General features: G+C 34.4%; 1 protein-coding gene across 1 annotated transcript; it reads left to right on the top strand.

Annotated features, from left to right (window-relative positions):
• Positions 1-2,574: 2,574 nt before the first annotated feature.
• On the top strand, positions 2,575-27,037 carry LOC131150398 (outer envelope pore protein 37, chloroplastic). Its single transcript, XM_058101102.1, has 6 exons — positions 2,575-3,335; positions 4,595-4,684; positions 4,929-5,105; positions 5,585-5,679; positions 25,236-25,356; positions 26,598-27,037. Exons 1-6 carry the CDS (start codon positions 2,928-2,930, stop codon positions 26,727-26,729), a joined length of 1,023 nt encoding a protein of 340 aa, XP_057957085.1. The 5' UTR covers positions 2,575-2,927; the 3' UTR covers positions 26,730-27,037.

A 27,037-nucleotide genomic window follows, 5' to 3' on the forward strand; every position in this document is an offset into this window, starting at 1 on the left:
GATTGAATTGTTTGTATTTGATTAGTTTAATTTCTGGTTCAGAGTTTAGTTTTGTTGTAAAGGACTTGGTCATACGTTGTCCATTTTGGTAATTAAATGGAGCTTAATTGTTTGCTTATATAACCTTAACATGCATACTGCCCTTGGGTCCCGCCCAACAGCTTGTTTGATTAGCAAACCCATCTCCAAAATTTATTAAATCCCATGTGTTAGTCTTAAAAGTCTTGTGACTGTGACATGATTTTGGCGTATTATTCTAACTTTGGAGTGAACTTTGATTAACCTGGATTTGACTATGGAGATGTCATGGGGATGGACTCAGTATGTTTTAACTATCATCCATGTAGTATTTATGATAGTTGATGGCATTCCTAAGTTTAAGACATATGATCATTAGATTCCTAGTGTTACTCGTGTGTGAACAAGAATGTCTCAAGGACATTACTCTTGGGGGAACATTAATTGAATCGCCTACTTCCTTTGATATCTTATTGGGTACTAAGTGAACACCTTGAAGAGAGTTTTGGGGAGGAGGGGGGGCTCTTGACATCTTCAAGGGGTGTCTTGGTCTTTTGGGTAGGATTAAGACCCTCATAGAGACAAGTCGCGTGGCACTTTTAGCCCAGGGGCTACGATGTTCACTTTTGTTGGTCCTTGTCTATGTTATTGGCGGTGTCCTTTGAGACCCGATTGGATTATTGAGAGATGGTAAACCTTCATATGTCTTTGCTCAAGTAATGTATAGTGTCACTTCCCTTTACTCGGACTAGTGGGTGGTACGTAATAGATATTTTGATACAAGGATTGTGTTGTGGGGATGAAAGTGACCCCTAGTGTCAGTGGAGAGTGAGTTTAACTCCTTAATCATTTGAATCATGGTTCCTTAATGTCAACCTGAGTACGGACAAGGGTCTCCAAGTCGTGAGACTTGGCCACTAGGTGGACATTAGAATGTTTTCATAGATGAAAATGAGTATGACTAGACATGACTTAGTGTAGTCTTATTGCCACATGTGCGTGACTCTTATCACATTTTAGGTAGAGCAAATCAAGGATGATTTCTTGTGGACTTTGAGTAATTCCTTTTTGCAATTGATGCTCGTGGGAAACTTGATGCCATACATTTGAACTAGACCACCATTTAAATCTTTAAATATTCCCATTTGCGGAAAAAACCATTGAATATATGAAAATTTCCATTCAAACCCATTAAGAACAACATTTCCAAGAGGACCACTAATTGAAGAAAATGTAGAAAAAGAGGTCAAAGGCTTGGGATGTTTGTTGAAGAAGGTAGGGGTTGCAGTGGAGGTTGTTGAAAGGGAAGGTGTTGAATGGTGGCAATCAAGCAACCGATAATGATGCAACACGATAATGACTTGTGGTCATGATTAGGAGCAAAATGTACATTAATCTCGTGTTAAGAGAGCAGTGGTTAGCCATACTAGAATGAGTTCTTGTAGTTGATGGAGGCAAGCACATTTTGCTTTGCTCCAAGTGCATTTTGTTTCGCTTTGCTGTTACGATGGTAATGGGATTTAGGGTCTGTTTGCATCTTCAAGGTAAGCATAACCCTATATTTATAATAAGTCTGCCACCAACTCCATTTTAATAATTTAAATTTTATAGAGTGGTGAAAAATTCCATGATTAAATTCAAAACCATGTATATGAGCATAATTTTGAAGTGCTATGGACCATGTTATTACATATGATAGTTCATAAAAAGGTTCAACAACATAATATGCTGCCTATTAGTAATTTTTAACCAAAACTCGCACGTTTTGTTTTTAATAGGAAAGTTTATCAAAACACTTATGCACACTATTTCATTTGCCATTGGAATGATTTTTCAATCAATAATATTGTTCTGTCAAGGATAATTTGATTTCTATATGATAGTTTAGCATAACTAAGCATTGTTTTATTTTACTGGAATGATTTGTGTCAATTGAACTAACTTAAATTGATTTGACTAAAATATATAATTTGATTGATTAGTTACTAAATTTTACTAATGTTTTCTAACTTGAATAACACAAATATTATACTTTATAATATAAAATAAGATGTTAACTAAAATGTTGAGTATATTTATGCTTAAGATGTGGCTATGGTTTATTCCCGGATTAGAGTCTCTTTATCTATCAATGATTTGCATAGCCTTTATATTTTATTATTATAATAATAAAATTGCACATTTTGTTTTTGTATGTTATTCATACATTTTTTTTAGAAAAAAAATTCTCTCTAACTTGGTTAATTTACTCTAAATTATCAAACATTTTTTATTCAATCTAAGTTGCGAATGGAATGATGGAAAAAAAAAAAAAAATTCCAAATGAATGCTAATTTGAAAATTAAAGTTTAGATTCATTTAAGTTGCAAAGGAATGATTGGGAAAGTAATTAAAAGATGAGATGTGAATTCCAAAATTAAATTTTAGACCAACTTATACAACAACAACAACACACAAAAAAAGAATAACTGAACAACCAAATTATATTAACAGTCAAAACTCAATTTTGATCTGGGCATAGGGAGGATAAATAGCAACAGCTCAGCAAATTTGTGTAAGTTTATTCAACTAGAATTAAAAATAACAAAAAATGTAAAGGCTGAATTACAGACTTATAATGCGAAGATCGTCTGTACATGTGCCACTTCATCTCTTCCTTCTTTCTTCGTTCCCTTTAAGTCGACCGACCCCATCAGTCACAATTTATTTATGTTTTCGGTTTAATTTTAGTTTTAATTTTTAAATTTCGAATTGGAAGCGCACTTGAATGATTTGGGAGCCCCAACCTCATTTCCGCTTAAAACCAACAGCACAAATTCCAAAATTTTTTGCTCCTCACCTTCCTCATCTCCGTCTCTGTCTCTGTCTCTCTCTCTCTCTCTCTCAACTGGAGTTTGAGGGGGAGTAGAATGGTGGACTCAGCACCAGAAAACCCTATTTTCTTCGCGCCTCCTCCGCCGTCGCCCGGAGATCCTCCGCTGCCACTTCAGCTTCAATCAGCTCCACTTTCTCCTCCTGCTCCTCCAACTGCTGGGCTGTCGTTCCCCAGACCGGCGATCAGAGTAACCTCTGAGTTTGACAGCGACAGCTCCGTCTTCTTCCACAAAATCTCCTGCAAGCTCTTCGACAGCCTCGCCAAGCTCAAGCTCAAGCTTTCCTTTCAGAATAACGATAAAGGTGAGGTATTTGAGCCCCAGGTGGCCCTCATCTCTAAGCACCTCTCACTTCACTACGACCTCCAAGACCACAACGCTCTTATCAAAGGCTCCTTTGAGGTCGCTGATACCTTGCACTTCAAAGCCGCTCACGATGTTAAGGTTCTCCCCCTCCACCCCACTTTCTACGGGTCAATTTTCCTTATTCGGTCCATTTTGCTTCTTGTATTGCTTAATGCTCATATTTAATTTACCCCAAAGATAATTTGTATGATTTGTGGATTTTTTTTTTATAGAAAAAGAAATTTCACTGGGAGAAAACAATGTGCTAGTAGAACAATAAATTACCAAAGAAATTGAAATCAATAATAAGAAAAAAAATTGGTGAAATCAAATCAACAGTGCTACACAATCATTCTGAAAACCTGCAATGTGAATCCCTTCAAAGCAGCCAGATGAGAAAGCCCAGCTTGACGCAAGAAACTCAATTTTATCTGAAAGTAATGGTAGAATCAATGACTGCCCATTGAAAATAGGAGCATTTCTTTCCAGTAAAAAATGCACAAGTCTACAATCTCCTAGCATCCTTATTCATATCATATCCTCTAATAAATGAATTAAGATATTCACCAACTAATCCAAATGCACAAAAACTTATTTATGGCTTGTTAATTTGCTTGAGCAATTCATATAGTGTAAATAAAACATAATTGCAGGAGAACTTTTTTGTATGATTGGATATTTTTTGGTTTGGGCAAAATACACTTGCGTGCCTTGAGATTTATCAACAAGACATGAACTTCTGCTTACACTCAAAAAATGACACTGACCTCCCTTAACATATAAATGTGTGACACTTATACTCCCTCTTTTAGTTGATAATCTCTTATAAAAACAAAATAAAGTTGATCTATTGTCTTTCTTTGGAACTGAGGTCTAAATTGTGAAGATACTTGAAGCATTGAAGACAAATAGCAAATACGTGATACATTTTTTTCTAAAATTATCCATTTCTTCATGCATGTGTGACAGAGCCTACTTTGCATTGGCCAACACTATTATTGTCAAAACTCATCCAAGAACATATAACATTTTTGGACATTAGGCCTTCTCAACTTACCATTTTCTGAGGTTAAATTTGTTATTAAGAAAAATATATCAAGCTGGCATTAGATGTAACTTGCAAACGGGGCATAAATTTTATTCTATTTAAGCATCAGAATACTATAGCATGCTAGTGTGATTAATGTTAGAGGTGGTTCCTGTCTTTTTGTTGGATCTGATGCATGGTTCTCCGTTAGCACTTTGTTTGATGCTTGTAAAGATTGATATATCTCCTTTTTTTATGCCTCTGGATTCAATTTGAACTGCTTTGTTCTCATTTGATGGTTTTTATGAAATGAATTCTCTCTGTTTTCCAGTTACAACAAGGAGAGGTGGCAATGGTTGCAAACCTTGCAGATCCTGCCTATAAATTTGAACTATCATCTGCTGTTCCAGCAATTGGTTTGGTGAGTATGATTTCATGTATGTTTAACATGATTAGATATTCATTTTCAGCCAGTTTTGTGGTGTTAGTGCCACAGGGCACACCTTTATCTTTGTTCACGTGCCTTCAATCATGGAGGCTGTGCCTTGAGTGGCATAATTTTCAACTGCTGATAGGTAGTAGTGCTTCTGTATTAATTTTGTTTTATGTTACTCAAAAAGATTGTGGTGTTTTTTCATCATTTTATTCTCTTTCTGGTACTGCAGCCGAGAGCAACATTTAGATTTCCCCTTGGTGAAGTTTCATTGGAGGAGAAAGAGGAGGAGGAGGAGGAAGTTAAGAGAATGTTGTCCATAAATGGGATTGTTAAAAGTCAAATTATGAATGGCATGTGCACTGCTCAATACAAGGATGAAAATTTAAATCTAAGATACTCTTACAAGGTGGGTTTTCCTAGCATTTTTCTCATGAAATTATTTTTTGTTGTGTCTTACCATTGGTTCAGAGTCTTCAGACTATTCCAAACTGAAGTCATTTTGACTGCAGATGGTGGCATGATAAAAGGCCTTTTTTTGTGGTTTAATATGAGGTCAACACCTTGGGTTTGGGATCACCTAAGCCCAGAGGTGGGGGGCTATCGCGGCCTGGGTGAGGGTGGCCTATGACTGGGCTCAACCCTGCTAGTGGCATTTGTACATGCCATATCAGAAAGATTCTGGCTGTGAAACATGGGTGCATGGCATTTTCCTTTTCATTAATGCTTTCTGTTGTAAAAGCCAAGTTTCTTTTTTGGCTGACTCAACCATAAGTATTATGTCAAACACTAGAATTATTCTCTGATTGGCATCATATGGTTCTGCCAATGTGAATTACTTCTGTGTGTTTTGAAATATGAGGCTAAAAGTTTTTAATTTTAATGCAGGACAGGGAAATGTCATTCATCCCAAGCATTTCTTTGCCTTCTAATTCCTTATCATTTGCATTCAAGCGTCAATTCAGCCCTTCAGACAAGTTGAGGTAAGCATCCTCTCCCTCTTCCTCTCTCTCATGGTTCGTGATTCATTGGATTGCTCATATGTTCATCTTCTAGTTGTTTATTGTAATTGGTCACAGATGGCACTTGTGGACACAAGCTATTCTGTGCTAGGGGACCACTGTATATTTATAAAATATTTTATTAAAGGGTTCAAAAGTAATGCATGTATCAAGACATTTGCATCTCTGACTCTTTAATGTTCATTTCTGCTGCAAGCAAGGTATTACATTTAAAGTTCAGCTAAAATTTAGGGGCTTCAGAAGTTTGGAAATTTCAATTTCAATTTCAGTTTTAAAAAATGATGGATAAATGCAGGGAATTTTTTATAGAACACTAGATATTGTTAGTGAACATAATAATGCGAGATTAGGGTTCAAATATTATAAATAAAATACATGAATGATTGGAATGTGGTGTATAAGGTGCAATAACTATAAGATAAGAACAATATTAAAAGGGGTTTTTTGGGATAATGTCTCTGTAGTTTAATTAATTTATTATTATTTTTATTTTTTCTTTATTTAGGAATTCATGTCCTCGCATACATTATAATTTATCTCTCTCTTAATATATCTTCTTCATTTATAAAAAAAATGATATTCTTAAATCTGTTAAATATTTGTTTTCGTGCAAAGAAGATTAATTTAAACGTAAAAGGTTGAATAAAATGTTATAGCTAATATCTAAGTTCAATTTTGCATAAAATTGTGGTAGTTTGAAAACTATCATTCATATCATTCTTGTAATGATCTTTATTTTCAAGGAAAAAGAACAACAATTTTAGCAAAAAATTTTCAATTTGAGCTTTGAATCTCAAATTTCAATTCTGAGGCAATTTTGTTCCATAGATAAAAATTTTAACAAATTTCATTGAAATTTCAAGATCATGGATGATTCATTGAAAATTTGGAAGAAATTTAGATCATCATGTGGAAATGTAATACCATAGCTTCAAGCATGTCTCTCCTAAAGCGATGGGAAGAAGGAAGAACATACACGTTGTTCATTTTATTAGGGTTTCAGGTGCACTCTAATCCCAACTTAATTCATTACCATTAATCAAGAAAAGTATATGAAATGGTTGAATAAAGTAGTGATTGAGCAACAAACGTGGGCATTGTGCGTCTGTGACAATTGTTGATGTATGATGTAGTGAAGTAGAGGAACCTAGAACGTTGGGTGATTGTGGGCATATGAAAATATTCAATAACATGCCCAAAACACATACATATGTTAGAATGTTAGATGTTATGACCCTCATAGTCGTAGGAACTTTGTCAAATGTTGCCTTTTTTGAGGGTTCACCTTATTTCTCGATGGCTGGGTCCTCCCTAGATGAATCCACTTTGAGTCCATCAATGTTTTCTAGATTCCCCTCGTGTGCTGATCCCCTTGTTACCACAATTCTTCTGAAGAAAACTTTTACCCCTCTTCCTACTACATTGGTTACTAAACTAGAGATGATTGAGGGTTTATAAACACTCGAAAGCAGGGGCAAACATCACTACTACTACAATGTACCTCTTTTGCCTTTCACTATTGCAATTTTTGGCTTTGAAGATCCATCTCATTTGACTTGGATTTGCCAATTGCTCATAGTAAAGGGCCCAAAACTCATACTCAACAATCCGTAGTTGCTTATCTTATGCTAAAAAATTGTTCAGTTTGATACTTTCCTATTATTAAGCATTCTTTTGCCTTGTCTCTCTCCTTTATTTCTATCCCTTCCTTCACCTAAGTCTTTGCATTTTTTTTCTCTAACTCAAGCAAGCTTATAAATGTTTTTTTCTCCTTCTTTTGTATTTAGTCTAGTATATAAATTATCAAAAGCTCCATGTTTAGCTTCACTAATAGTCTTTTTTGCATTTTTTCTCATTTATTTATCATTTTCAAGATTTTCTATATTTCTACAATTTTTCCATATTTTATACCAGTTTCTTTTTTTCTTAACAGCTTTTTGGGCGTCTTGATCCTGCCACCAACTTTCTTTACTACTTGAGTTAAACTTTTACGTTAGAGTTAGCCATTTTATTCCAAATAGTATTTGCATCTGTCTTACCCCCTACTATCCAATCACACTCTTTGATCATTTTATCTTTGAATTTTGCCATATTATCTCCCTTCAAGCTCAACTAGTCCTCTTCTATTGATTTATGGTACTTTTCTATTTTTTTTCCATTTTTTTATATGTAGATCTAATATTTGGATTCTATGTTGTGTTGTCAAACATTTACTTGGGGATGACTTTACAATCCTTATAAGATAGACGATCCCCCTTCCTAGTTAAGAAATCTATTTGGCTTTTATTAAGCCCATCTTGAAAGTTATTAAGTGTTCTTCTGTTTTTTTAAAACAAGTATTCAATATAACCAAATTGTAAGACATGGCAAAGCTAAGATTGCCTCATTTTTGTCTCCATATCCATGACCTCCATGTATCCTCTCATAGCCTATATTATAATTCCCAATGTGTCCATTTAAGTCAGCTCCTATGAATGTCTTTTTAGATGTTGGTATCCCTTATAAGATGCTATCCATATCTTTCTAAAATTGTCTTTTAAGATTTTATGCTATACCTATTTGGAGAGCATATGCACTAATGGCATTTACTATCTCCAGGCCTAAAGCTATCCTAATTTTAATGATTTTATCCCCTATTCTTTTAACATCTAGTACATTATTTTTTAGTTCTTTGTCTACAATAATTCTCATCCTTTTTTAATGTTTCTTTTTCTAGTGTACCATAGTTTAAATTCTGATTTTTTAATTTCTATTGCTTTCTCCCCTATCCATTTTGTCTCTTGAAGATAGATTAAGTTAATTTTTGTTCTAAACATTATTTCCACTCTTTCCATACTTTTGTCCGTAAGTGTCCCTATATTCCAAGTTGGTAATCTAATCATAGTTTCTTGTGCTAACATCTTAGTCCTCTCCCTCGACTTAGGTAATTTTGGTAAGAATTTATGATAATAAGATATGGCAAAGTTTTATGATGGTTGTTAGCAAACTTAATACAATCCTACTCCTTTATTTGGGCTTAGGACCGGCTACGTGTACAAAGATAATTTGTGTTACACAGGTGATGTACAAGTTTGAGTTTTTTTTTTTTTAATGCGAACTTATTTTGCAAAGACAATTTTTTAATTCACGCCTACAACTAGTAGAGACCACACAAACAACACAATGCATTTAAAAATCTAAAGCATACTATTTTTTGTGTGAATTCAACCTAGGCTACAATTGGGAGAAAAAGTGCAATAGTACATTTTGAAGTTTTGTATGCTCGAAATGGAAAATATAAAAATGCATATGTTAAGCCTACGAACCATAAACACAAAACCTACTCTACTAATCAACTATTAAATAATAATAATAATAATAGTAATAATAATAATATGATGATGATGATGATCTAATAATAATAATAATGATGATGATGATGAAGAAATCTAGATCAAATTCAAAGAAACCTCTCACGAGGGAAGAATCAGATTGGTGATGGAAGGGAACAAGAAGGGAACGAGGATCAAATTGAAGAAGAAGAAGAAGAAGAAGAAGAGAATTGATCCTAAGAAACCCAGAACAAATTCAAAGAAACCTCTCACGAGGGAAGAATCAAATTGGGGATGTAAGGGAACGAGAAGGGAACGAGGATCAAATTGAAGAAGAAGAAGAAGAAGAGAAATTTGAATCCTCCTCTTCAGAGAAACCTTTCACGAGGGAAGAATTAGATTGGAGATGGAAGGCAATGAGGGATCAAATTGAAGAAGAAGAAGAGAAATATGAATCCTCCTTTTCAAAGAAACCTCTCATGAGGGAAGAATCATATTGGAGATGGAAGGGAACGAGGATCAAATAAGGAAGAATCAGATTGGGGATGGAAGGGAACGTGGATCAAATTGAAGAAGAAGAAGAAGAAGAGATATTTGAATCCTCCTCTTCAAAGAAACCTCTCACGAGGGAAGAATCAGATTGGAGATGGAAGGGAACGAGGATCAAATTGAAGAAGAAGAAGAAGAAGAAGAAGAAGAGAAATTTGAATCCTCTTCTTCAAAGAAACCTCTCATAAGGGAAGAATCAGATTGGAGATGGAAGGGAACGAGGATCAAATTGAAGAAGAAGAAGAAGAGAAATTTGAATCCTCCTCCTCGTGAGAGGTTTCTTTGAATTTGATCTGCGTTTCTTTGAATTTGATCCTCGTTCCCTTCCATCTCCAATTTGAAATCGGAATTTCTAATCCTCGTTCTCTTCCATCTCCAGTTTGAATTTCTCTTCTTCTTCTTCTTCTTCAATTTGATTTGATAGAGTTGGTGCAACCCCAAGAGAGAGAGAGAGAGAGAGAGGGGGGGGGGGATGAATTGGGTATTTAAAAATTTATTCTTAGGTTAATTGGTTTTATCAACAGTGGAATACAACTTAGGGTCAGTTTACGCAATCAACAGATAAACATACACGTGCAGTAAAGGTAAAGAGTAGGAATGTAAAGAACACGCATGAAATGTTATCGGGGTTTAGCCAACTATGCTTACGTCCCCGCCTTGGCCACACCAACACAAGGATTACCACTATAATGAACACTTAAACGAGTGGAGCGACACCTAATACAACCGGGTCAATTAAAGGGGCTGACCTCAACCGACATGCCTTAACAGGATGACACACTTAGCTTTCCTAACCGGGTTTAAGCCAATCCGGGACTATTCCACAGGGCTAGTCTCCCTCTTTCGGCCCGCGCCTGGAATACAACCAATGTGTATAAAAATGTGTACACGAAAATTCGCTTTTAGACAAGCAGATGTGTGCACCAATACGGCTCAATCAATAATGCAAGCACGAATGATATGTAAATATGCTTAGTGTTCTAATGTGTGCTAAGCACTCAATCACGTATAGGTTTTTAGTTCAGATCTAGAGTGTATAATATTCAAGCAGTATTTGAAACACACTATGTGAATAATACAATATCAGATTAGGGTTTCAAAATATGCTAAGCAAGTTCAACCAAACAAACTCAATAAAATATTCTAATATTCAAGGCACAATGGAGTTGTTTTGAAGTACTAGCTTTTTGAAAAGGAATTTTGCACATAAAATCTAGGTTTAGGTATTTTGCAACAAGAATGTAAGACCCACAACCCTCAAAGTCTTTCCACACTAGATTTATCAAATGAAATCGATGGAAGAACTTTAATGCTAAACTCTCAAATAAAAACACTCACACAATAATGCAAATGAGAGTTTTAGCCACAGAGATCAAGCACAATAGCCTTAGAAAATACTCACAATACTTGGAGAAATCAAGAAAGAGGAGTATGTGATTGTTTGGAAGTATTATTTGGCTAATATAGGGTTTTGAATGTTGAGAGAATTTTGCCCTATTCAAGTTTTCTAATCCTTGCTAATTATGACAAATGAGTGGGTATATATAGGTAAGGAGAAATTTTTTGACCGTTGGGGACACAATGGGTATAATTAAAATTGCTTAAAAAGCCATTAAGAAAATTAACCTAGTTTACCCCATTTAAAAATTCAGTAAAAATTATTTTAACTCGCGAGGTTCGGGTGTTCGGCCAGAGGTTTGGGTGCCCGAACAGACACAATTAAAAATTCAACTTTTAGAGGTTCGGATGCCTGAAGGGTGAGTCGGTCAGCTGAAACCAAGTTAGTAGCAATTGTTCGATAGTTCGGGTGCTCGGCTCACAGTTTGGTTAACCGAACTAGGCAATTCGGTTGCCCGACCCCTCTTTTGAACGTAATTGTTCGGTCGTCCGAGTAGTTGAAAAGTACTTTGACATAGCTTCGGGTGCCCGAGGAAGATACGTTCAAAATAGGTTTGGGTGCCCGAAAACCAAATCAACATGTTGACTTGTTCGGTTGCCTGAGCCGCTTTACATGGCATAGGTTCGGTCGCCTGAACCCTCTCAATTTTTTCCATTTAGTTTATTTTAGCCTTAATTTGATTCCCCTGATTATGATAAGTGATGTAGGGGACTTGTGTTTTCAGTGTAGGTACCTAAGGTCCAATTATGGTCGTTTTGAGCATACCTACCTACCATGCATGATGTAAAATATTACAAGCCATACGAGTGCACAATTCATAATAAATTACATCCTAAAATGAAGAAATAAATTAATGAATACAAAATACAACACATAGATCTTCATTCTTCGGCACGAACACCGCATGCCATCATGATATTTCTTTTAGTCCTGAAGCATGCATAAGGTGAACCTGCAATCATTAGTACCAAGAGTATTTGTCATAATCAAAATTGGGTGTGACCTATTAGGTCAACATGATCCTCGTTCCCTTCCATCTCCAATCTAATTCTTCCCTCGTGAGATGTTTGCCGATATGTTTATTTGAAAAATTATATTGCATCATCAAAATCTTTAATAATTACTTATGTCAATGTCTTGAGTTCTAGTTGCCATCTAGGCTGTGAAACTAGCAAAACAATAATAAGTCAAGAATCATGTTGGAATGATAAAGAACTCTCAACCTGAAAATTACTTGATCTAGATCGAGACAAAAATACAATTTATAAAAAGGCTAAGATATTAGAATTTAAGTCCATGATAGGACAGAAATTAAAAGAAATTGATGTTAAATTTACAGGCAAATTTTAATACAACCAATCTTCTTTCCAAAAAATCCTTAAAAGGGATATGGCAAATTAGGATATAACAATTTTCATATAGGATGCGTGCAAATTGGAATCAAACCTCTATCAAAATTAGGTCTCAATAATTCCCTTTTAGTTTGTCTAAGTGATGATAGGATCTTAGACTACAAAGAATCAATCTTAGGGATGGTAGAAACTTCCCTTACAAATGGGCCAGTTTATTTTAAATGTTGTCCAGATTTTACAATCAACCTAAGGGCTGATGATCTAAAGGAAAAATGCTTAATCTTAGATATTCAAGCTCATAATTACAATTTAAACATGGTGCAGCACCGTACAAAATAATCTATAAGATTCACTATAGAGTCTTACATCTGGAATTATCCCGCTTTTCAATCCTTCAGATGTACCTCCAGGACAAACCATTTGTTTCGAAGCAACAGGCCATACAAATTTACTAATTCCCAAAATTCTAAAATGGAGTGAGATTAATCTACCAAAAGAATGGACTAAACCAAAAGTTAGCAAACCACAAATTCAAAATGTTTCAAATAGAAATTTTGAAGGATTTATTACATATGACTCGGGAGATTTAGGAATTAGATTTGGGAGAAACAATTTGGTCTCAGATGATGAGTCAGTTGAAGAATTTCAAACAGCCAGGGAAAACCTTCTTTCTAGGCAAAGATCTTTTGTTCAGTACAGGCAAAATATGTCTGCATTTGAAGAATCAGGCCATCTTCATAAAAAATTAATATTCCAGAAAAACTCAAATGGAATAAAAATAGAGGATCAAATTGCCCAACCAATTTATGAAGTTGGATCAGAAAAAAGTAGTTTCCTCCCAACTCAATCTCAAGTTAATGTTTATGAAATTAATGTTATCGATAGAACATCATTCCAAATAAATAAAGCAAAATTAAAAAAAGAATTTTTCTTGAAGAAAAATGAGATTTAAGAAAGCAATTTTTCCCAAACTTCTCAGAGAAAAAGATTGAAGAATATAGGAAAAGACAGATAAAAGAAATGGAAAAACAAGAAAAGCATATATATATATATATATATATTTCTTTGATCGGTTTTGTAATAGGAAAAAAGATTGTGATCCAATTGGTAGAAAAGGAAGAATTTACAAAACAACAACAAATACGATTGTAGGAAATCATCCCCCAAAAGGCAAGATTCAATTTCAACATAATGAGAATGAGGTAGAAGCCACAACATTCGCCAAAGAAAAAATAGAAAATCCTCACCAGCCTGCCAACCCAAGGCTAGGGTAACACAATAATTAAACAAAATAATTTTGCAAATGAATATCTTACAACCATAGGGGAGCAATTAGATAGAATAGAAAAAAAGTATTGATAAGATAGAGATAAAACCTCCCCAAGCTACAAAATTGCATACACATCCAATATTTAAGGCAAAAGAAACTCAAAAACTTGGTCCAGCCAATCTAAACAAGTTAGGCAATTATAAATGGCCTCATCCAACTCACTTGAAAGTATGTTTTGATAAAGATGACGAAATTTTGAAAGATATCAATGAAAAACTCAAAGACATCCCGACCACATCAAAAGGAATTCAGGCGTTGGATGACCAAATCAGTCCAAATTAGCAATCTAGCCCAAAAGATTCTGATCCAGAAATAGGACAGGATAATTCTAAAGACGAGATTTTAGACAATATTACTGAAATATAAGAAAACTTTAAAAACTTAACGGCCAATCCTTTTGCTTATACAAACAGATTAAATGATAAAATGGCCATTCCAATAACCCAAACTAAAACAATTTACCCTAACCAAGTGCTCCAGACCTGCAATATGAAGAAGCAATACCCTACTGAGCCTATTCTGGTAATGCTGTGTATAACGGGAACATTGATGGATTATTAGAATATCAAATTTTAACATTATGTAGGCAAATGTTTATAGTAGGTCAAATTTATGTGTTGAAACAAAAACATGTGGCCCCAGATGTTGTTAGGGCACTTGTCATGGGATTTGAAGGCCAACTATGTCACTGATGGGAAAATTGTCTATCCAAAAAGCAACAATAAGATATAATAAATGCCTTGAAATTAGATACAAATGGCAACCCAGTTTTTAATGAAAGAGGACAAGCCCAATGTGATCGGATTGGAACTCTCTGTTTCACAATTGTCCATCATTTTACAGGAGGACTTCCTTTTAATGAGGAAAGGCAAGTTGAACTCCTACAAAATATTAGATGCGAAAAATTGTCACACTTTAAATGGTATAAAGATACATTCCTAACAAGAATATTTACGAAAACAGATTGTAATGCAAAATATTGGAAAGACAAATTCATAAATGGATTACCAACTTTATTTGCTCAAAAGGTTAGGAAAAATATGGCAAAATATAAAGACTGTGATACTTATCAACAAATGGCGAAACAATCCATGTCATTAATATGACAGGGATCAAATTATGTAGTGATCTAAGATCAAAAAAGCAATTAAAGAAACAAAGATTAACAAAAGAATTGGGCAATTGGTGTGAACAATTTGGATTTGATAAAATACCATCAAAAGTTAAAAGAAAGTAATAAAGGCAGCTAATTAAGTCTTCAAGACCTAGGGTCTATAGAAGATATAATAATTATAAAAAAAAAAGAACGTGAAAAGAGCCCTAAAAAACGAAGGAAAGCAAAAAGAAAGAAGGCCACCAAAAACCATTCTAGCACAAAAAAGGGAAGATGCGTATTTGTGGAAGCAAAGATCATTATGCTAACAGATGGAAACTCAAGCAAAAAATAAATAGCCTAAAAATTGAAGAAGAAAATAGAAATAAAATCTTCAATCTTCTGGACAATCTTCAAGAATCGTCCTCCTCAGGCTCTCCCTCAGAAGTTTCAGAAGGAGACCTCTTGGCAATAAATTCAGATTCTTCCAATCAATCCTCTTCAGAAGAATCAGAATGCTGTGGTAAAGAATTATGTTTATGCAATAAACAAATTAATGTTCTTGATAAAAAAGATTATAAATTATTTCTAGAAATGATGGACGATGTTGAAGATCCAATTCAAATGGGAATTTATCTAAAGAAACTAAAACAATCAAGAGAGCAAGAAGTAATGCTTGACAAGCCTGACAGTTCGAAGAAGGCTGAAAATATTTATGACCAGTTGCTCTATCAAAGAATTCCAACTTTTGAAGAAATTTTAGGAAAGTTTAAATCAAAACCAAGAAAAACTTCGATTCAAGATTTGCAAAAGGAAATAATTCAATGAAAATAAGAAATTAAGATCCTTAAGCAAATAACCCAAGATTTACAAGAACAGATTTATAAAAACCAAGAAAAACATCAAAATCTCTCTGGATCAGATTCAGAAGAAAACTCAGAAAATGAATCCAGTAACCCAAAATCCAACAATGAATAAAGTTCTTTCATAAACCTGATAAATAAAGTTACCATCCAAAAATGGTTTTGTGAAATTGAAATTAGGATAAAATCAAATTTCTCATAGAAATTTATAGCCCTTATTGATATTGGGGCTGACTTCAATTGCATAAGAGGTTGACCCCTACCAAATATTTCCAAAAAACAACAGAAACTTTGTATGGGGCAAATAAACAAAAACTTCAAATTAATTACAGTTCCTTTGGCTAGGGTCTGGAATCAAGGAGTTTGTTTTAAAACAAGCTTTATTTTAGTAAAAACAATTACTCATTCGATAATTCGTGGTTTACCATTTCTCTACCTCCTTACCCCCCTTCCAAATAACAAATAAAGGAATCTTGACAAATTATGCTGGCAAAGAAATATTATTCAAATTTTACCTTCCACCAATTGAAAGACAATTAAATCTCTTAAAGGAGAAAATGAGAAACAAATAATCTGATAATTCAAGAAAAAAAAAAACCAGCTCAATTTTTTAAAAGAAGAATTACAATATGAAAATATAAAAAGAGGTCTAGAAAGCAAAGAAATCAAAGAACAAATTTGAAATTTACAAAACCAAATAAACAAAGAAATATGTTCAGATCTACCAAATGCATTTTGGCAAAGTAAAAAGCATATAGTTTAATTACCCTATTAAAAAGATTTTTCTGACAAAAATATTCCTAGAAAAGTAAGGCCAATTCAAATGGCCCCAGAAATTCTAGAATATTGCAAAAAAGAAATCCAGGATTTGCTAAACAAAAACTTAATCAGGAAATCAAAATTGTCGTGGAGTGGCGCTGCATTTTATGTGCAAAAAGCATCAGAAATTGAGAGAGGTGCCCCTAGATTAGTTATAAATTATGAACCTTTAAATAAGGCTCTGAGATGGATAAGATATCCAATCCCAAATAAATCAGACCTTATTGTAAGAACTTAAATTGCAAAAATATTTTCAAAATTTGACATGAAATCAGGTTTCTGGCAAATCCAAATTGCTGAGAAAGGAAAGACCAGTGTTTTAAAAGGCTCAATCGAGGCTCGCCTCAAGGCAAGGCATGCTTAAAATGCCTTGAGGCTCCATTTAAAATGCCAAATTCCAAAAAGGCTAACGCATTAAATGCTGAGGCTTATGCATTTTTACAAAAAGCACGCTTTTTGCGCCTTTCTAGTTGAGGCTTACACATTTTGGGTGTGTGATTCTCAAGTTAGAATTGGTTAGAAAATTTTAACTACATGTTTGTACAAAAGGAATGTCATAATATGAGTTTATTTCTAAAACTCTTGAACCTCAACCTTTTCAAAATAACTGGACTTGTGTCTTAAGACATGAAAATAGTTTGAACTTTGTAATGGTATAGCTATCTCTTGTCATGATTTATGTCATGTATTCAAGGTAGCAATTTTTGAATGGCCAACAAGTATTTTGTGAAGTACATCTAGTTTTTCTTTTTCACATTATATTTGTGATTTTATTAATTTTTACTTTATTTTAAATATATATAATTTATTTAACTATTTTTTATCGTTAAAAACAAATTCTCAAAAGGCTTACGCCTCACCTTATGCCTCACCTTACGCCTTTGCCTTTTAAAACAATTGAGAAAGACAAATATAAACTGCTTTCACAGTACCTTTTGGTCAATATGAATGGAATGTTATGCCATTTGGTTTAAAAAGTTCTCGCAGTGAATTCCAAAGTATTATGAATGATATATTCGATCCTTTTTCAAAATTTATTATTGTTTATATAGATGATGTATTAATATTCTCTAAAAATTTGCACCATCATCTTAAACATCTCAATATCTTTATTAATATTGCTAAAACCAATGGTTTAGTTATCTTGGCAAAAAAGATAATCTTATTTCAAACTAAAATTAGATTTTCTTGGCCATAATATTGAAAATGGAACAATTATTCCAATATATAGAAGTATTGATTTTACAAACAAATTTCCAAATGAAATCAAAGACAAAGCAATTACAAAGATTTTTAGGGTGTTTGAATTATTTCTCTTATTTTTATCAAAATCTTAGAAAAGAGTACATAATCCTCTATGCTAGGTTAAAAAAAGCCCTCCTCCATGGGGCCAAAGCCATACCCAAGCGGTAAGAAAAATAAAATCCCATGTCAAAAAAATTCCTTGTATGGCAATTTCTGATCTTAATGCTTTCAAAATTGTTGAAACGGATGCCTCTGATCTTGTCTTTGGAGGTATTATGAAACAAACTAAAGAAGGAAAAGAACAATTAATAAGATTTCATTTTGGGATGGAATGACACTCAACAACGTTATTCTACCATTAAAAAAGATATCTTATCAATTGTCCTCTGTATCTCAAAATTTCAAGATGATCTACTTAACCAAAATTTTTTATTACGAGTATATTGTCAATCAGCAAAATATGTTTTAGAAAAAGATGTCCAGAATTTGGCTCACAAACAGGTATTTGCAAGATGGCAAGCTCTTTTATCAGTTTTTGACTTTGATATTGAACCCATCAAAGGAGAAACAAATTATCTACTAGATTTTATAACTAGAGAATTTTTGTTGGGGACACAATGACTGAGTCTTCTCCTCAGAAGACAAGCTAAAATAAATATATAAATTTGGGAGTCCTTGATGAAGCTCCGGTAACAAAGCTCCCGGAAAATTCTCCTTCAAAGATGGCAATTTTGGGCAATTTATCCCTATCAAATATTCCCCCGACAACATCTTCTCCTAAAAAAAAATCCCTCTTGGCAATATCTATGACAAACCGATTTTCTCCATTAAAAGATTTTCCGGAAATATCATCAAACTTAATCGCCGCGCAATCCTCTTACAAAGTAAAATTATCAAACTCTTTTGAAACATCATCCTCAGATTCAAAGGCCAATCATGGATCCAAGACAAATCTTGCTTAGACAAAATCCTCGGAATCTTTCCCATGTATTGACAAAGATTATTTCAAAAATTTCTTCACAATAGAAGAATCCTTCTATGTGGCGGCCAATCTTGATGCTAAGAAATTTGCAGACAAATTTATTAATGACAAATTTCATAGGATTTTCAAAGATCCTACTAAGACCCAATTACTTTACGAATTTATACTTGTTGATACCAAATCCGTGGATATTTTTTAGCAAACTGACAAAAATGATCCTTCAAAAATTGCCTTCTCCAAAATGAAAATTAACAAAGTTTTTTCTCCTTCTGAATGGGGAAATATGGCAAAGTCAAGGAAGTTTTCACAAAGCTGTAATCCTAGTTTCTTTAACTATTGGGATTACCGTGATGCTTGGTTTAAGGTAATTTTGTATCAAAATAAGTCTTTTTCCTTCTCTTGGTTCATTTACTTTGACAAAGATTTCTTCGGCAAAGTTCCATTTTGGTTTCATGAATGGTGGGATAAATTCGGTCCTACCATTGAAATCATTTCGGCCAACTTAAAAACCTCACATTCTTTTTGGGTGGACAATCTTTCTCCTCCCGATGAATGGGCAAAGTTTCCAAACCTATTCTTATTTTTCAAAATTTTCAATCTAACATGGATTTTGTTGATGCAATATAATTTTTCAAATAAACTTATCGGCAAACATCAAATTCTATATTTCGGAAGGCAAGCCCAAGTTAAATGGTGGAGCGGCATGAAGACGGATCACTTCGCCTAAGACTTCTTCGTCTCTTGGTTTAAGAAGAACCCAAGTTTTTCAAGCTCTTTAGACTTAACTGGACAGATTGAGTTTTTACTAACAAAGTCTCAGGTCCCAAGAAAAGCTAGTCCAGGCTAAGACTCCTGAAGACTTCAAAGCAATTCTCAAGGCAATGGCAGACTATTCCTCTTCAAAGAAGAAATTAGTTATGATTTTGATTTTCTTGGCAATTGACATGTTCCCAGTGATTTTTTTAGAAAGCAGTTTCCTGGAAGATTCCCTCTCCCGGCAATTAAAAAGCTAACAAGCTTAAAAGCACACATCTGCATTTTGTCTGCAATCAATTTTTTAGCAATACTGAAATCTCCAAGCTTGCGGACTACATCGCATCTACTTTAAGCAAGATGACAAGAGTCACCATCATGCTTTAGTCCCCATCAATCGTCCTTTTCAATTTACGTCGTCATTTCAAACTACTTTTTTTCAAAATTAAAGTTTGAAAGTCTGTTTGTGGTGGGACCTAGCTAGGACTCCCGTCTTTCATCTATCGGCCATGCGCCAATACTGTTTCAAAACCCAATTTTATTCTGGTTTCAAGTCCGAGTCTATAAAAGACTCTTCAATCTAAGCTTAAAGCAACACTTACTTCACTCATCACTCCCATTGAGAAGAAAAGCGGTGAAGCGGTGCCCAAAGCTCTAAAGAGTTACAAAGTTTGTATCTAAGTTTGTATAAATTGTAAGTTTGTATTAAATAAAATCTTATCTGTTTAAATTCCTTTATTTTCTTTGCAAGTCTTCTGCAATTTAAATTATGCAATTACTTTGATTTAATTATTGTTTTGTAGCTAGAAATTAGTACCTCATATTAAGAAGAAGAAGAAGAAGAAACCCCTAGATAGGGAATGGAGTTGAGCATGAGGGAAGAATCAGATTGGAGACGAAAGGGAATGGAGTTGAGCAGTATATGATGTCCTTGGAGGAGGAAATTCTAGAGTTCAATCTTCTTCTAAAACTAACCTTAGAGTACCTTCTACCCCAAATAAACCTTTCTCTAATCCTACAACCTCCCATAAAAGAGACCTTTACCTACAAAAAGATTAAACCTATCATAAATTCCTCCTTGTTGACTCAAACTCTAGTCTTAGAAAATCATGTGGACAAATACAATGAATCAAAGGTTGCCTTCAGTACGGTAGAAATACTAAAATTTCTCACTCCTACCGATTGGAATCAATCTTTGTAAGAAATCATATGGAAAAATACGATGAATCAAAGGTTGCCTTAAATCATATGGACAAATACGATGAATCAAAGGTTGCCTTTAGTACGGTAGAAATACTAAAATTTCTCACTCCTACCAACTAGAGTCAATCTTTGTAAGAAATCACTCCTATCGACTAGAATCAATCTTTGTAAGAAATCATATGGACAAATACGATGAATCAAAGGTTGCCTTTAGTACGGTAGAAATACTAAAATTTCTCACTCCTACCGACTGGAACAATCTTTGTAAGAAATCATATGGACAAATACGATGCCTTCATTACGGTAGAAATACTAAAATTTCTCACTCCTACTGGCTAGAATCAATCTTTGTACATTGAAAAATCATTTAGTAAACCCTTTAAACTAGTTGGATATAATTACCTTGACTACAAGACAACTTGGTTCAACGCGTTTTACTTAAGAAATTTCAGTCATTCATGGTTTTTTTCATTTCAAATCAAACTTTCAAAAAATTGTTCCAACTTATTTCCTTCATCTAGTCCTCCTGCATCTTCATCTGGTTTGAGTCTTTCTTATCGCTTGGATCACCCCAATCTACAAGTGTGCACACGACGACTTAAGGGAGGGGAGGCTCCTCTAGATTCCACTTCTATGCCTCTAGTTTCCTCATTAGATGATCCTCTTTCCCAAGTGGTTGATCCTCCTCTTGCTGTTCGAAAAGGTAAACGCGCTTGTACCCAACATCCAATCTCTAATTTTGCTTCTTATGATTTCTTGTCACCCGCATACTGCTGTTTTGTTGGTACCTTGTCTTCTATTGCTCTTCCCAAGTCTATATCTGAAGCCCTATCCCATTCTAAGTGGAGGAATGCAATGATGGAAGAGATGCATGCTCTATAGGATAATGATACTTGGGACTTGGTACATCTTCCTCTTGATAAGCCCATGGTTGGTTGTCATTGGGTGTATAATGTGAAGGTTAATCCAAATGGTTCCTTGGCTTGATTGAAGGCTTGCTTTGTTGCTAAGGGATATACTGTATGGCGTAGACTATTTAGACACATTCTCCCACGGAGCCAAACTTGCCTTAGGACGTTTGTTCATCTCCTTAGCCACCATCCGTCACTAGCCTCTACATCAATTAGATGTGAAGAATGCTTTCCTCCGTAGTGATCTTCAAGAGGAGGTCTATATGGAGCAACCACCTTGGTTTGTTGCTTAGGGGGAGCTAGGCTTAATGCGTTGGCTCAATAAGTTACTATATGATTTAAAACAGTCTCCGAGGGCATGGTTTGGTTGCTTCAGTGTTGTAGTACTTGAGTTTGGCCTTCAAGGGTGTACAATAGATCATTTTTTATTTTATCGTCATACTCCATCCCAAAGGATTCTTCTTATTGTGTACATAGTTAATATTGTGATTACTAGTGATGATGATCAAGGTATTCAGAGCCTAAAGCATTTCCTATAGACTAAGTTTCAAACAAAGGATTTGGGACCATTGAAGTACTTCTTGGATATAGTAGTATTGAGATCTAGTACCAAAATTGTCTTATCACAGAGGAAGTATGTTCTTGATCTTTTTTATGAGTCTGGATTGTTGTGATCCAAACCCATTGATACACCTATGTATCCTAACAGTAAGCTAGTGCTAGATATATGTGATTTGTTGCCTAACCTAGGACGATATTGGAGACTTGTTGGCAATTTGAATTATCTTATAGTCACTTGGCTGGATATATCTTTCCTAACAAGTGATGTGAGTCAGTTTTTTGATTCTCTGAGAACAAGTCATTGGGATGCAGTAATTTGAATCTTGAGATATCTCAAAGGTGCATCTGGGAGAGGTCTCTAATATCAGGATCGAGGTCACACACATATTTAGGGATATAGTGATGCAGATTGGGCCCTAGTCACCTTCTAATAGAAGACTTACAAGTGGGTACTGTATCCTTGTTGGTGGAAATTAGGTTTCTTAGGGGAATAAGAAACAAACTGTGGTGACCAGGTCAAGTGCTGAGTTAGAGCATAGGGCTATGGCTCACACTACATATGAACTTGTTTGGTTGAAGAACATGTTTTAAGAATTGGGTTTTCCACATTCTCAGTCTATGGAGCTGATATGTGATAATCGAGTTGTCTTTCATATTACTTCCAACCCGGTTTTTCATTAGCGAACAAAACACATTGAAATTGATTGCCACTTTGTTTGGGAGAAACTTGTGGAGTCTAATTTGTAGCTTGCTAATTTATTTACTAAAGCCTTGAGGGGTGACAAGCTAGGAGCATGTGATATATATGCTCCAGCTTGAGGGGAAGGTGTTGATGGTTATCTTAGGGGCCATTTGGTATTATTGTCAAAAATTAGAGAAACGAAAATAAAAAATTAGAAACAAAAGCTAGCAACCTGTTTGGTTAACATTTATAAAACTAATACAAATTTAAAACTTAATTAAAAATGCTCATTTTCATCTTTAAATCAAATAATATTATAAATATATGATTAAAATAATAAAATTACAAATAATACACTTTAAAAAATTACTATAATAAAAATAAAATTTATTATAATTATTTTCTTTAATTATTCTAATTTCAAAATTTAATTTACAATAAAAATTTTATTAGACATGAGAATTGAAAATTAGTAAAAGTATTTGTAGTTGACTTTATTATTATTTTTAAAAATTATGTATATTTTTCTTTTAATTATATTTAAATTCATATGATCATTTAATTTTAATTTTAATTTAAATTTAAAAGTGTATAAAATGAATAATTTAGTTCAAGAAAACTATTTCTAGATATTAAAATTTCTAGTAACAGGTTGTCAAAATAACTAAAAACCGTAAAATTTGGTTTTTCAGTTTTTTGGCAAACAATGGACGACCGGAAATAGAAACAACAAACTGATAGGATAAACAAGCGCGTTTTATAATCTATTTCTTCAATATGGAAAAACAGAAATAGGAAACAGAAAACAACAACAATACCAAATAGACCCTTTGTCATTAGCATTGCGACTGTTATGTTAACAACAGTTAGTAAGGGCATTATGGTCATTGTATATTGTTAATGAGACACAACAGAAGAGTATCAAGATTTACTTTCAATGTAAAATAAATTTGTTGAAGCAGAATACCAAGTCATATTGTTAATGAGACTGCGTGGTTGAAATCTCTTGTATCTGAGATGAGATTCTTTATAGCAAAGCCTATTAATATATTTTGTGGTAATCTGCCACCTATATTGCTAGAAACTCAAATGTTTTAGAAAGGAACAAAGTACGGTGAAGAAGGGGTGGCAAACCTGGTGAAAATGGGTTGGAATCAGGTTGACCTGTTTATAAACGGTGAGTGCAATATAAAGCCAATTAATTAACCTATTATAAATACGTATGTATTCTTTTTATTTTTCATTTTTTCAAAAAATGTGAGTTGAAATCTAACAAAAACAATATCTATTTCGATTATTTTTTATTTTTCTCTTTAATATCTCCAAGAATATGAGTTAAAATTTTAAAATAGGCTGCTGTGGAGTGTGGACTCTGTGCTACGACCTATGGCTATGGATCATATTCTTGAATTGTGTTTAATGGGAATGAATTTGGGTTAGGCCTGATTGGTGGGCAAGTGCCAAGTGGGATGTGGTTTAAAATAGCTAACTTGTTGGGCACCCAATCTCAACTTGCTTAACCTGTTAAACGAACAGGTTAGGTTTGGGTTGACCCAATTATGAATGGATCACCACATACGAAACCCAAATCCGATTAAATGGGTTGGTCACAGATCATGCATTGGGTATTGAACTGTTTTGTCACCCCTTTAAAGTCAACTCTCATTTTGCAAGGGATGCTGTGTTGAAGAAGGTTGTGAGGACTCTCTGTGAATTGTGGACAGTTTGGAGATGTTTTCATGAAGGCTATATGTAAACCTGCCTTGCCTAATTGTTGTGACAAGCTGGAGTTAGGTGATAATTATATACCTCCAGCTTGCAGGGGGAGTGTTAGAACTTAGAAGGGAATATATTATTTTAGTAATCATGTGGATTGGGGTATTCTTGTCCATCATATCTTTTTTTATTCTCTCTAGGACTGCCTGCTAGTGCTGCCTGTTTCTCCTCTTCATATTTCTTCCCTTTTTCTCTACTTTAACCCTAATTGATGTATTTTCTTGTTAATTATTCAATTCATTTCTGATTTGTGTTCCTATCTTATTCTCCTTGATTCTTGTAATCTGATTTATATCTTCAAGATTTACAAGATTCTGGAAAAATGTGCAACTGCTGTCATGTTTAAATATTTTATTTACCCTGTATTATTTGCATCTTATAGTTTGAAGTCATTTATAGTAAAGATGCTGCTAACAGTGAAACATTTTCTTTGGCTTATAATATTTGCATGCGTGTGTGTGTGTAAGAGAGAGAGAGAGAGAGAGAGAGAGAGAGAGAGAGAGAGAGAGTATTTTCAAGCACTTCAACAGTGCAAGTGCTTGTAGGGTGGGTTTACTTATTAAATTGTTCTATATTGTCAACCTTGTCAACCTGTTACAAAATCTTTATTTTTTAGATCATTTATTGGAGCTTGGTTTTACAACTAACATGCTGTTTCCTTAATGTGTTTTAATTATGCATTGTCTAGTTACTGGTACAATTTCGAGTCCAACTACTGGAGTACTGTGTACAAACACACAGTTGGCAAGGACTATAAATTAAAACTTGGCTATGATTCAGAGGTGCGGCTTGGCTGGGCATCTCTCTGGGTAAGTGCTCCTCTGCTCAAATCTGTTAGCCAGACTTATCCTTCAAGTTATCATCTTTATTACCAGAATTGTCTCCTGGCAGTTTCTGGTGGCAATATTTTTTTATGCCACCTTCCTTTTACATGTATTTTTATGGAGATAAAGCAGATGGTAATACTGCTAGCTGCAGGTACATTGCATTCTAACTTGCAGACCCTATGAAGATTAGTAGTTACACTCTTTATTTCTTTCTAATTGAGTTAATACCTAGGGCAGTTGGTAAAATTAATACAACCATTTACAATATTTTAATAGGGCTCTCATGTTTTTGAATTCGGGAATTTCCTAGATAATTGACTTGGTCAAAAAATGAGACCCATCAAATGCTGGATTTCCATTTTCCAGAATCTGCTTCTCCATTGCATACCATTGGGCATTGGCCTTCTGTTATAAGCCAGAGCCTTGTGAACAAGGTCAGACCTTTTTGTTCTGTGTGATGTTAATGTATTGACATGTAATTTGTCAATTGTGGCTGTTTCAATCCTAGCCTACCACATCACACGTGGAGGCTTAGAGAAACACACTAGAAAAGATAATGAAAAAAAGTGGAAGATATATTATTGGCCCATGTCCTGACATTTGGAACTTTGGAACCAGGGGACAAGGCGTTTCTTAACAAGCCTAACCCTGTAATTAATGTGGAGGGCAAATTAATTAATTAATTATTTATTTATTTTGGCTACATTAAGCTTGTCTGCTTATTCTTAACTATCTGCTGATGGAATGCAAGCCAAATATTCAGTGTTGAGGTTGTGAACTCTGTAACCTATTCTGCACTTTATGTGAGCACACACATACAGTGCCATCTTGATACATGCCTTCCTAAATACATTTTCTTCTGCTGGTTTCTTGCATCAATTCCTGTTAATGTGCAACTTAAGAGCTCTGGTATCTGCTTCCTTGCTTTTGGATCTGCCCTCTTTATTAATGGCTGGGTTCAAGTGGAGTTTGAACTCTTTCTTTCTGTCCCCTGTTTTGCTGTGAGGTCTAAACCTTGTCATGATGAGAAGTGTTCGTATGGGTTTATTAAACTGCCAAGCCTATTTCTGAAATGCCTCTGTTAGATGTTGTGGAATTTCAGGGATGACATTGCTCCTTGGAACTAATTGAAAATATTATGGAGTGTTTTATGGGATCTTCAATAATAACAATATGTAATTGACTGGAAAGCGTTGGCATGGCTTTATAATGTTTGGTTTCAGGTTGGAGATGAAGAGGGCAAAGCTAAGATGGCCCCTATGAAGATGAAAGTTCAGATTATGCTCCAAGTACCACAAGACGACATTAGTTCGTCAGTTTTCATGTTCCGCGTGAAAAAACGGTGGGATATATGATGTTTTGGCACGGGACAAACTCCTCGCTTGCACACGTTAAATGTGGTTCTAAACTCCAGCAGTGGTGTTGGGACTTCATGCCTGTTGCAATGATGGTACTGCCACACAAACTATACGGTTATGGTTAATAAATCCTCCCCCTCGACAACTTTGTTCAGTCTCTCAACATGATATTTGATGAACATCTATCAAAAGCCCATTTTGTCTACTGTTTAGGTTGTTTGCCTGTTATTGTAAAGCTCTAAAATGAAGTGTTTAAATCAAACATGCAAGAGTTCAACAGAAGGTTTCTACATTGATTGCCAGCT

This window comes from Malania oleifera, chromosome 3, assembly GCF_029873635.1.
Source record: "Malania oleifera isolate guangnan ecotype guangnan chromosome 3, ASM2987363v1, whole genome shotgun sequence".
In the NCBI taxonomy this organism is placed as follows: Eukaryota; Viridiplantae; Streptophyta; class Magnoliopsida; order Santalales; family Ximeniaceae; genus Malania; species Malania oleifera.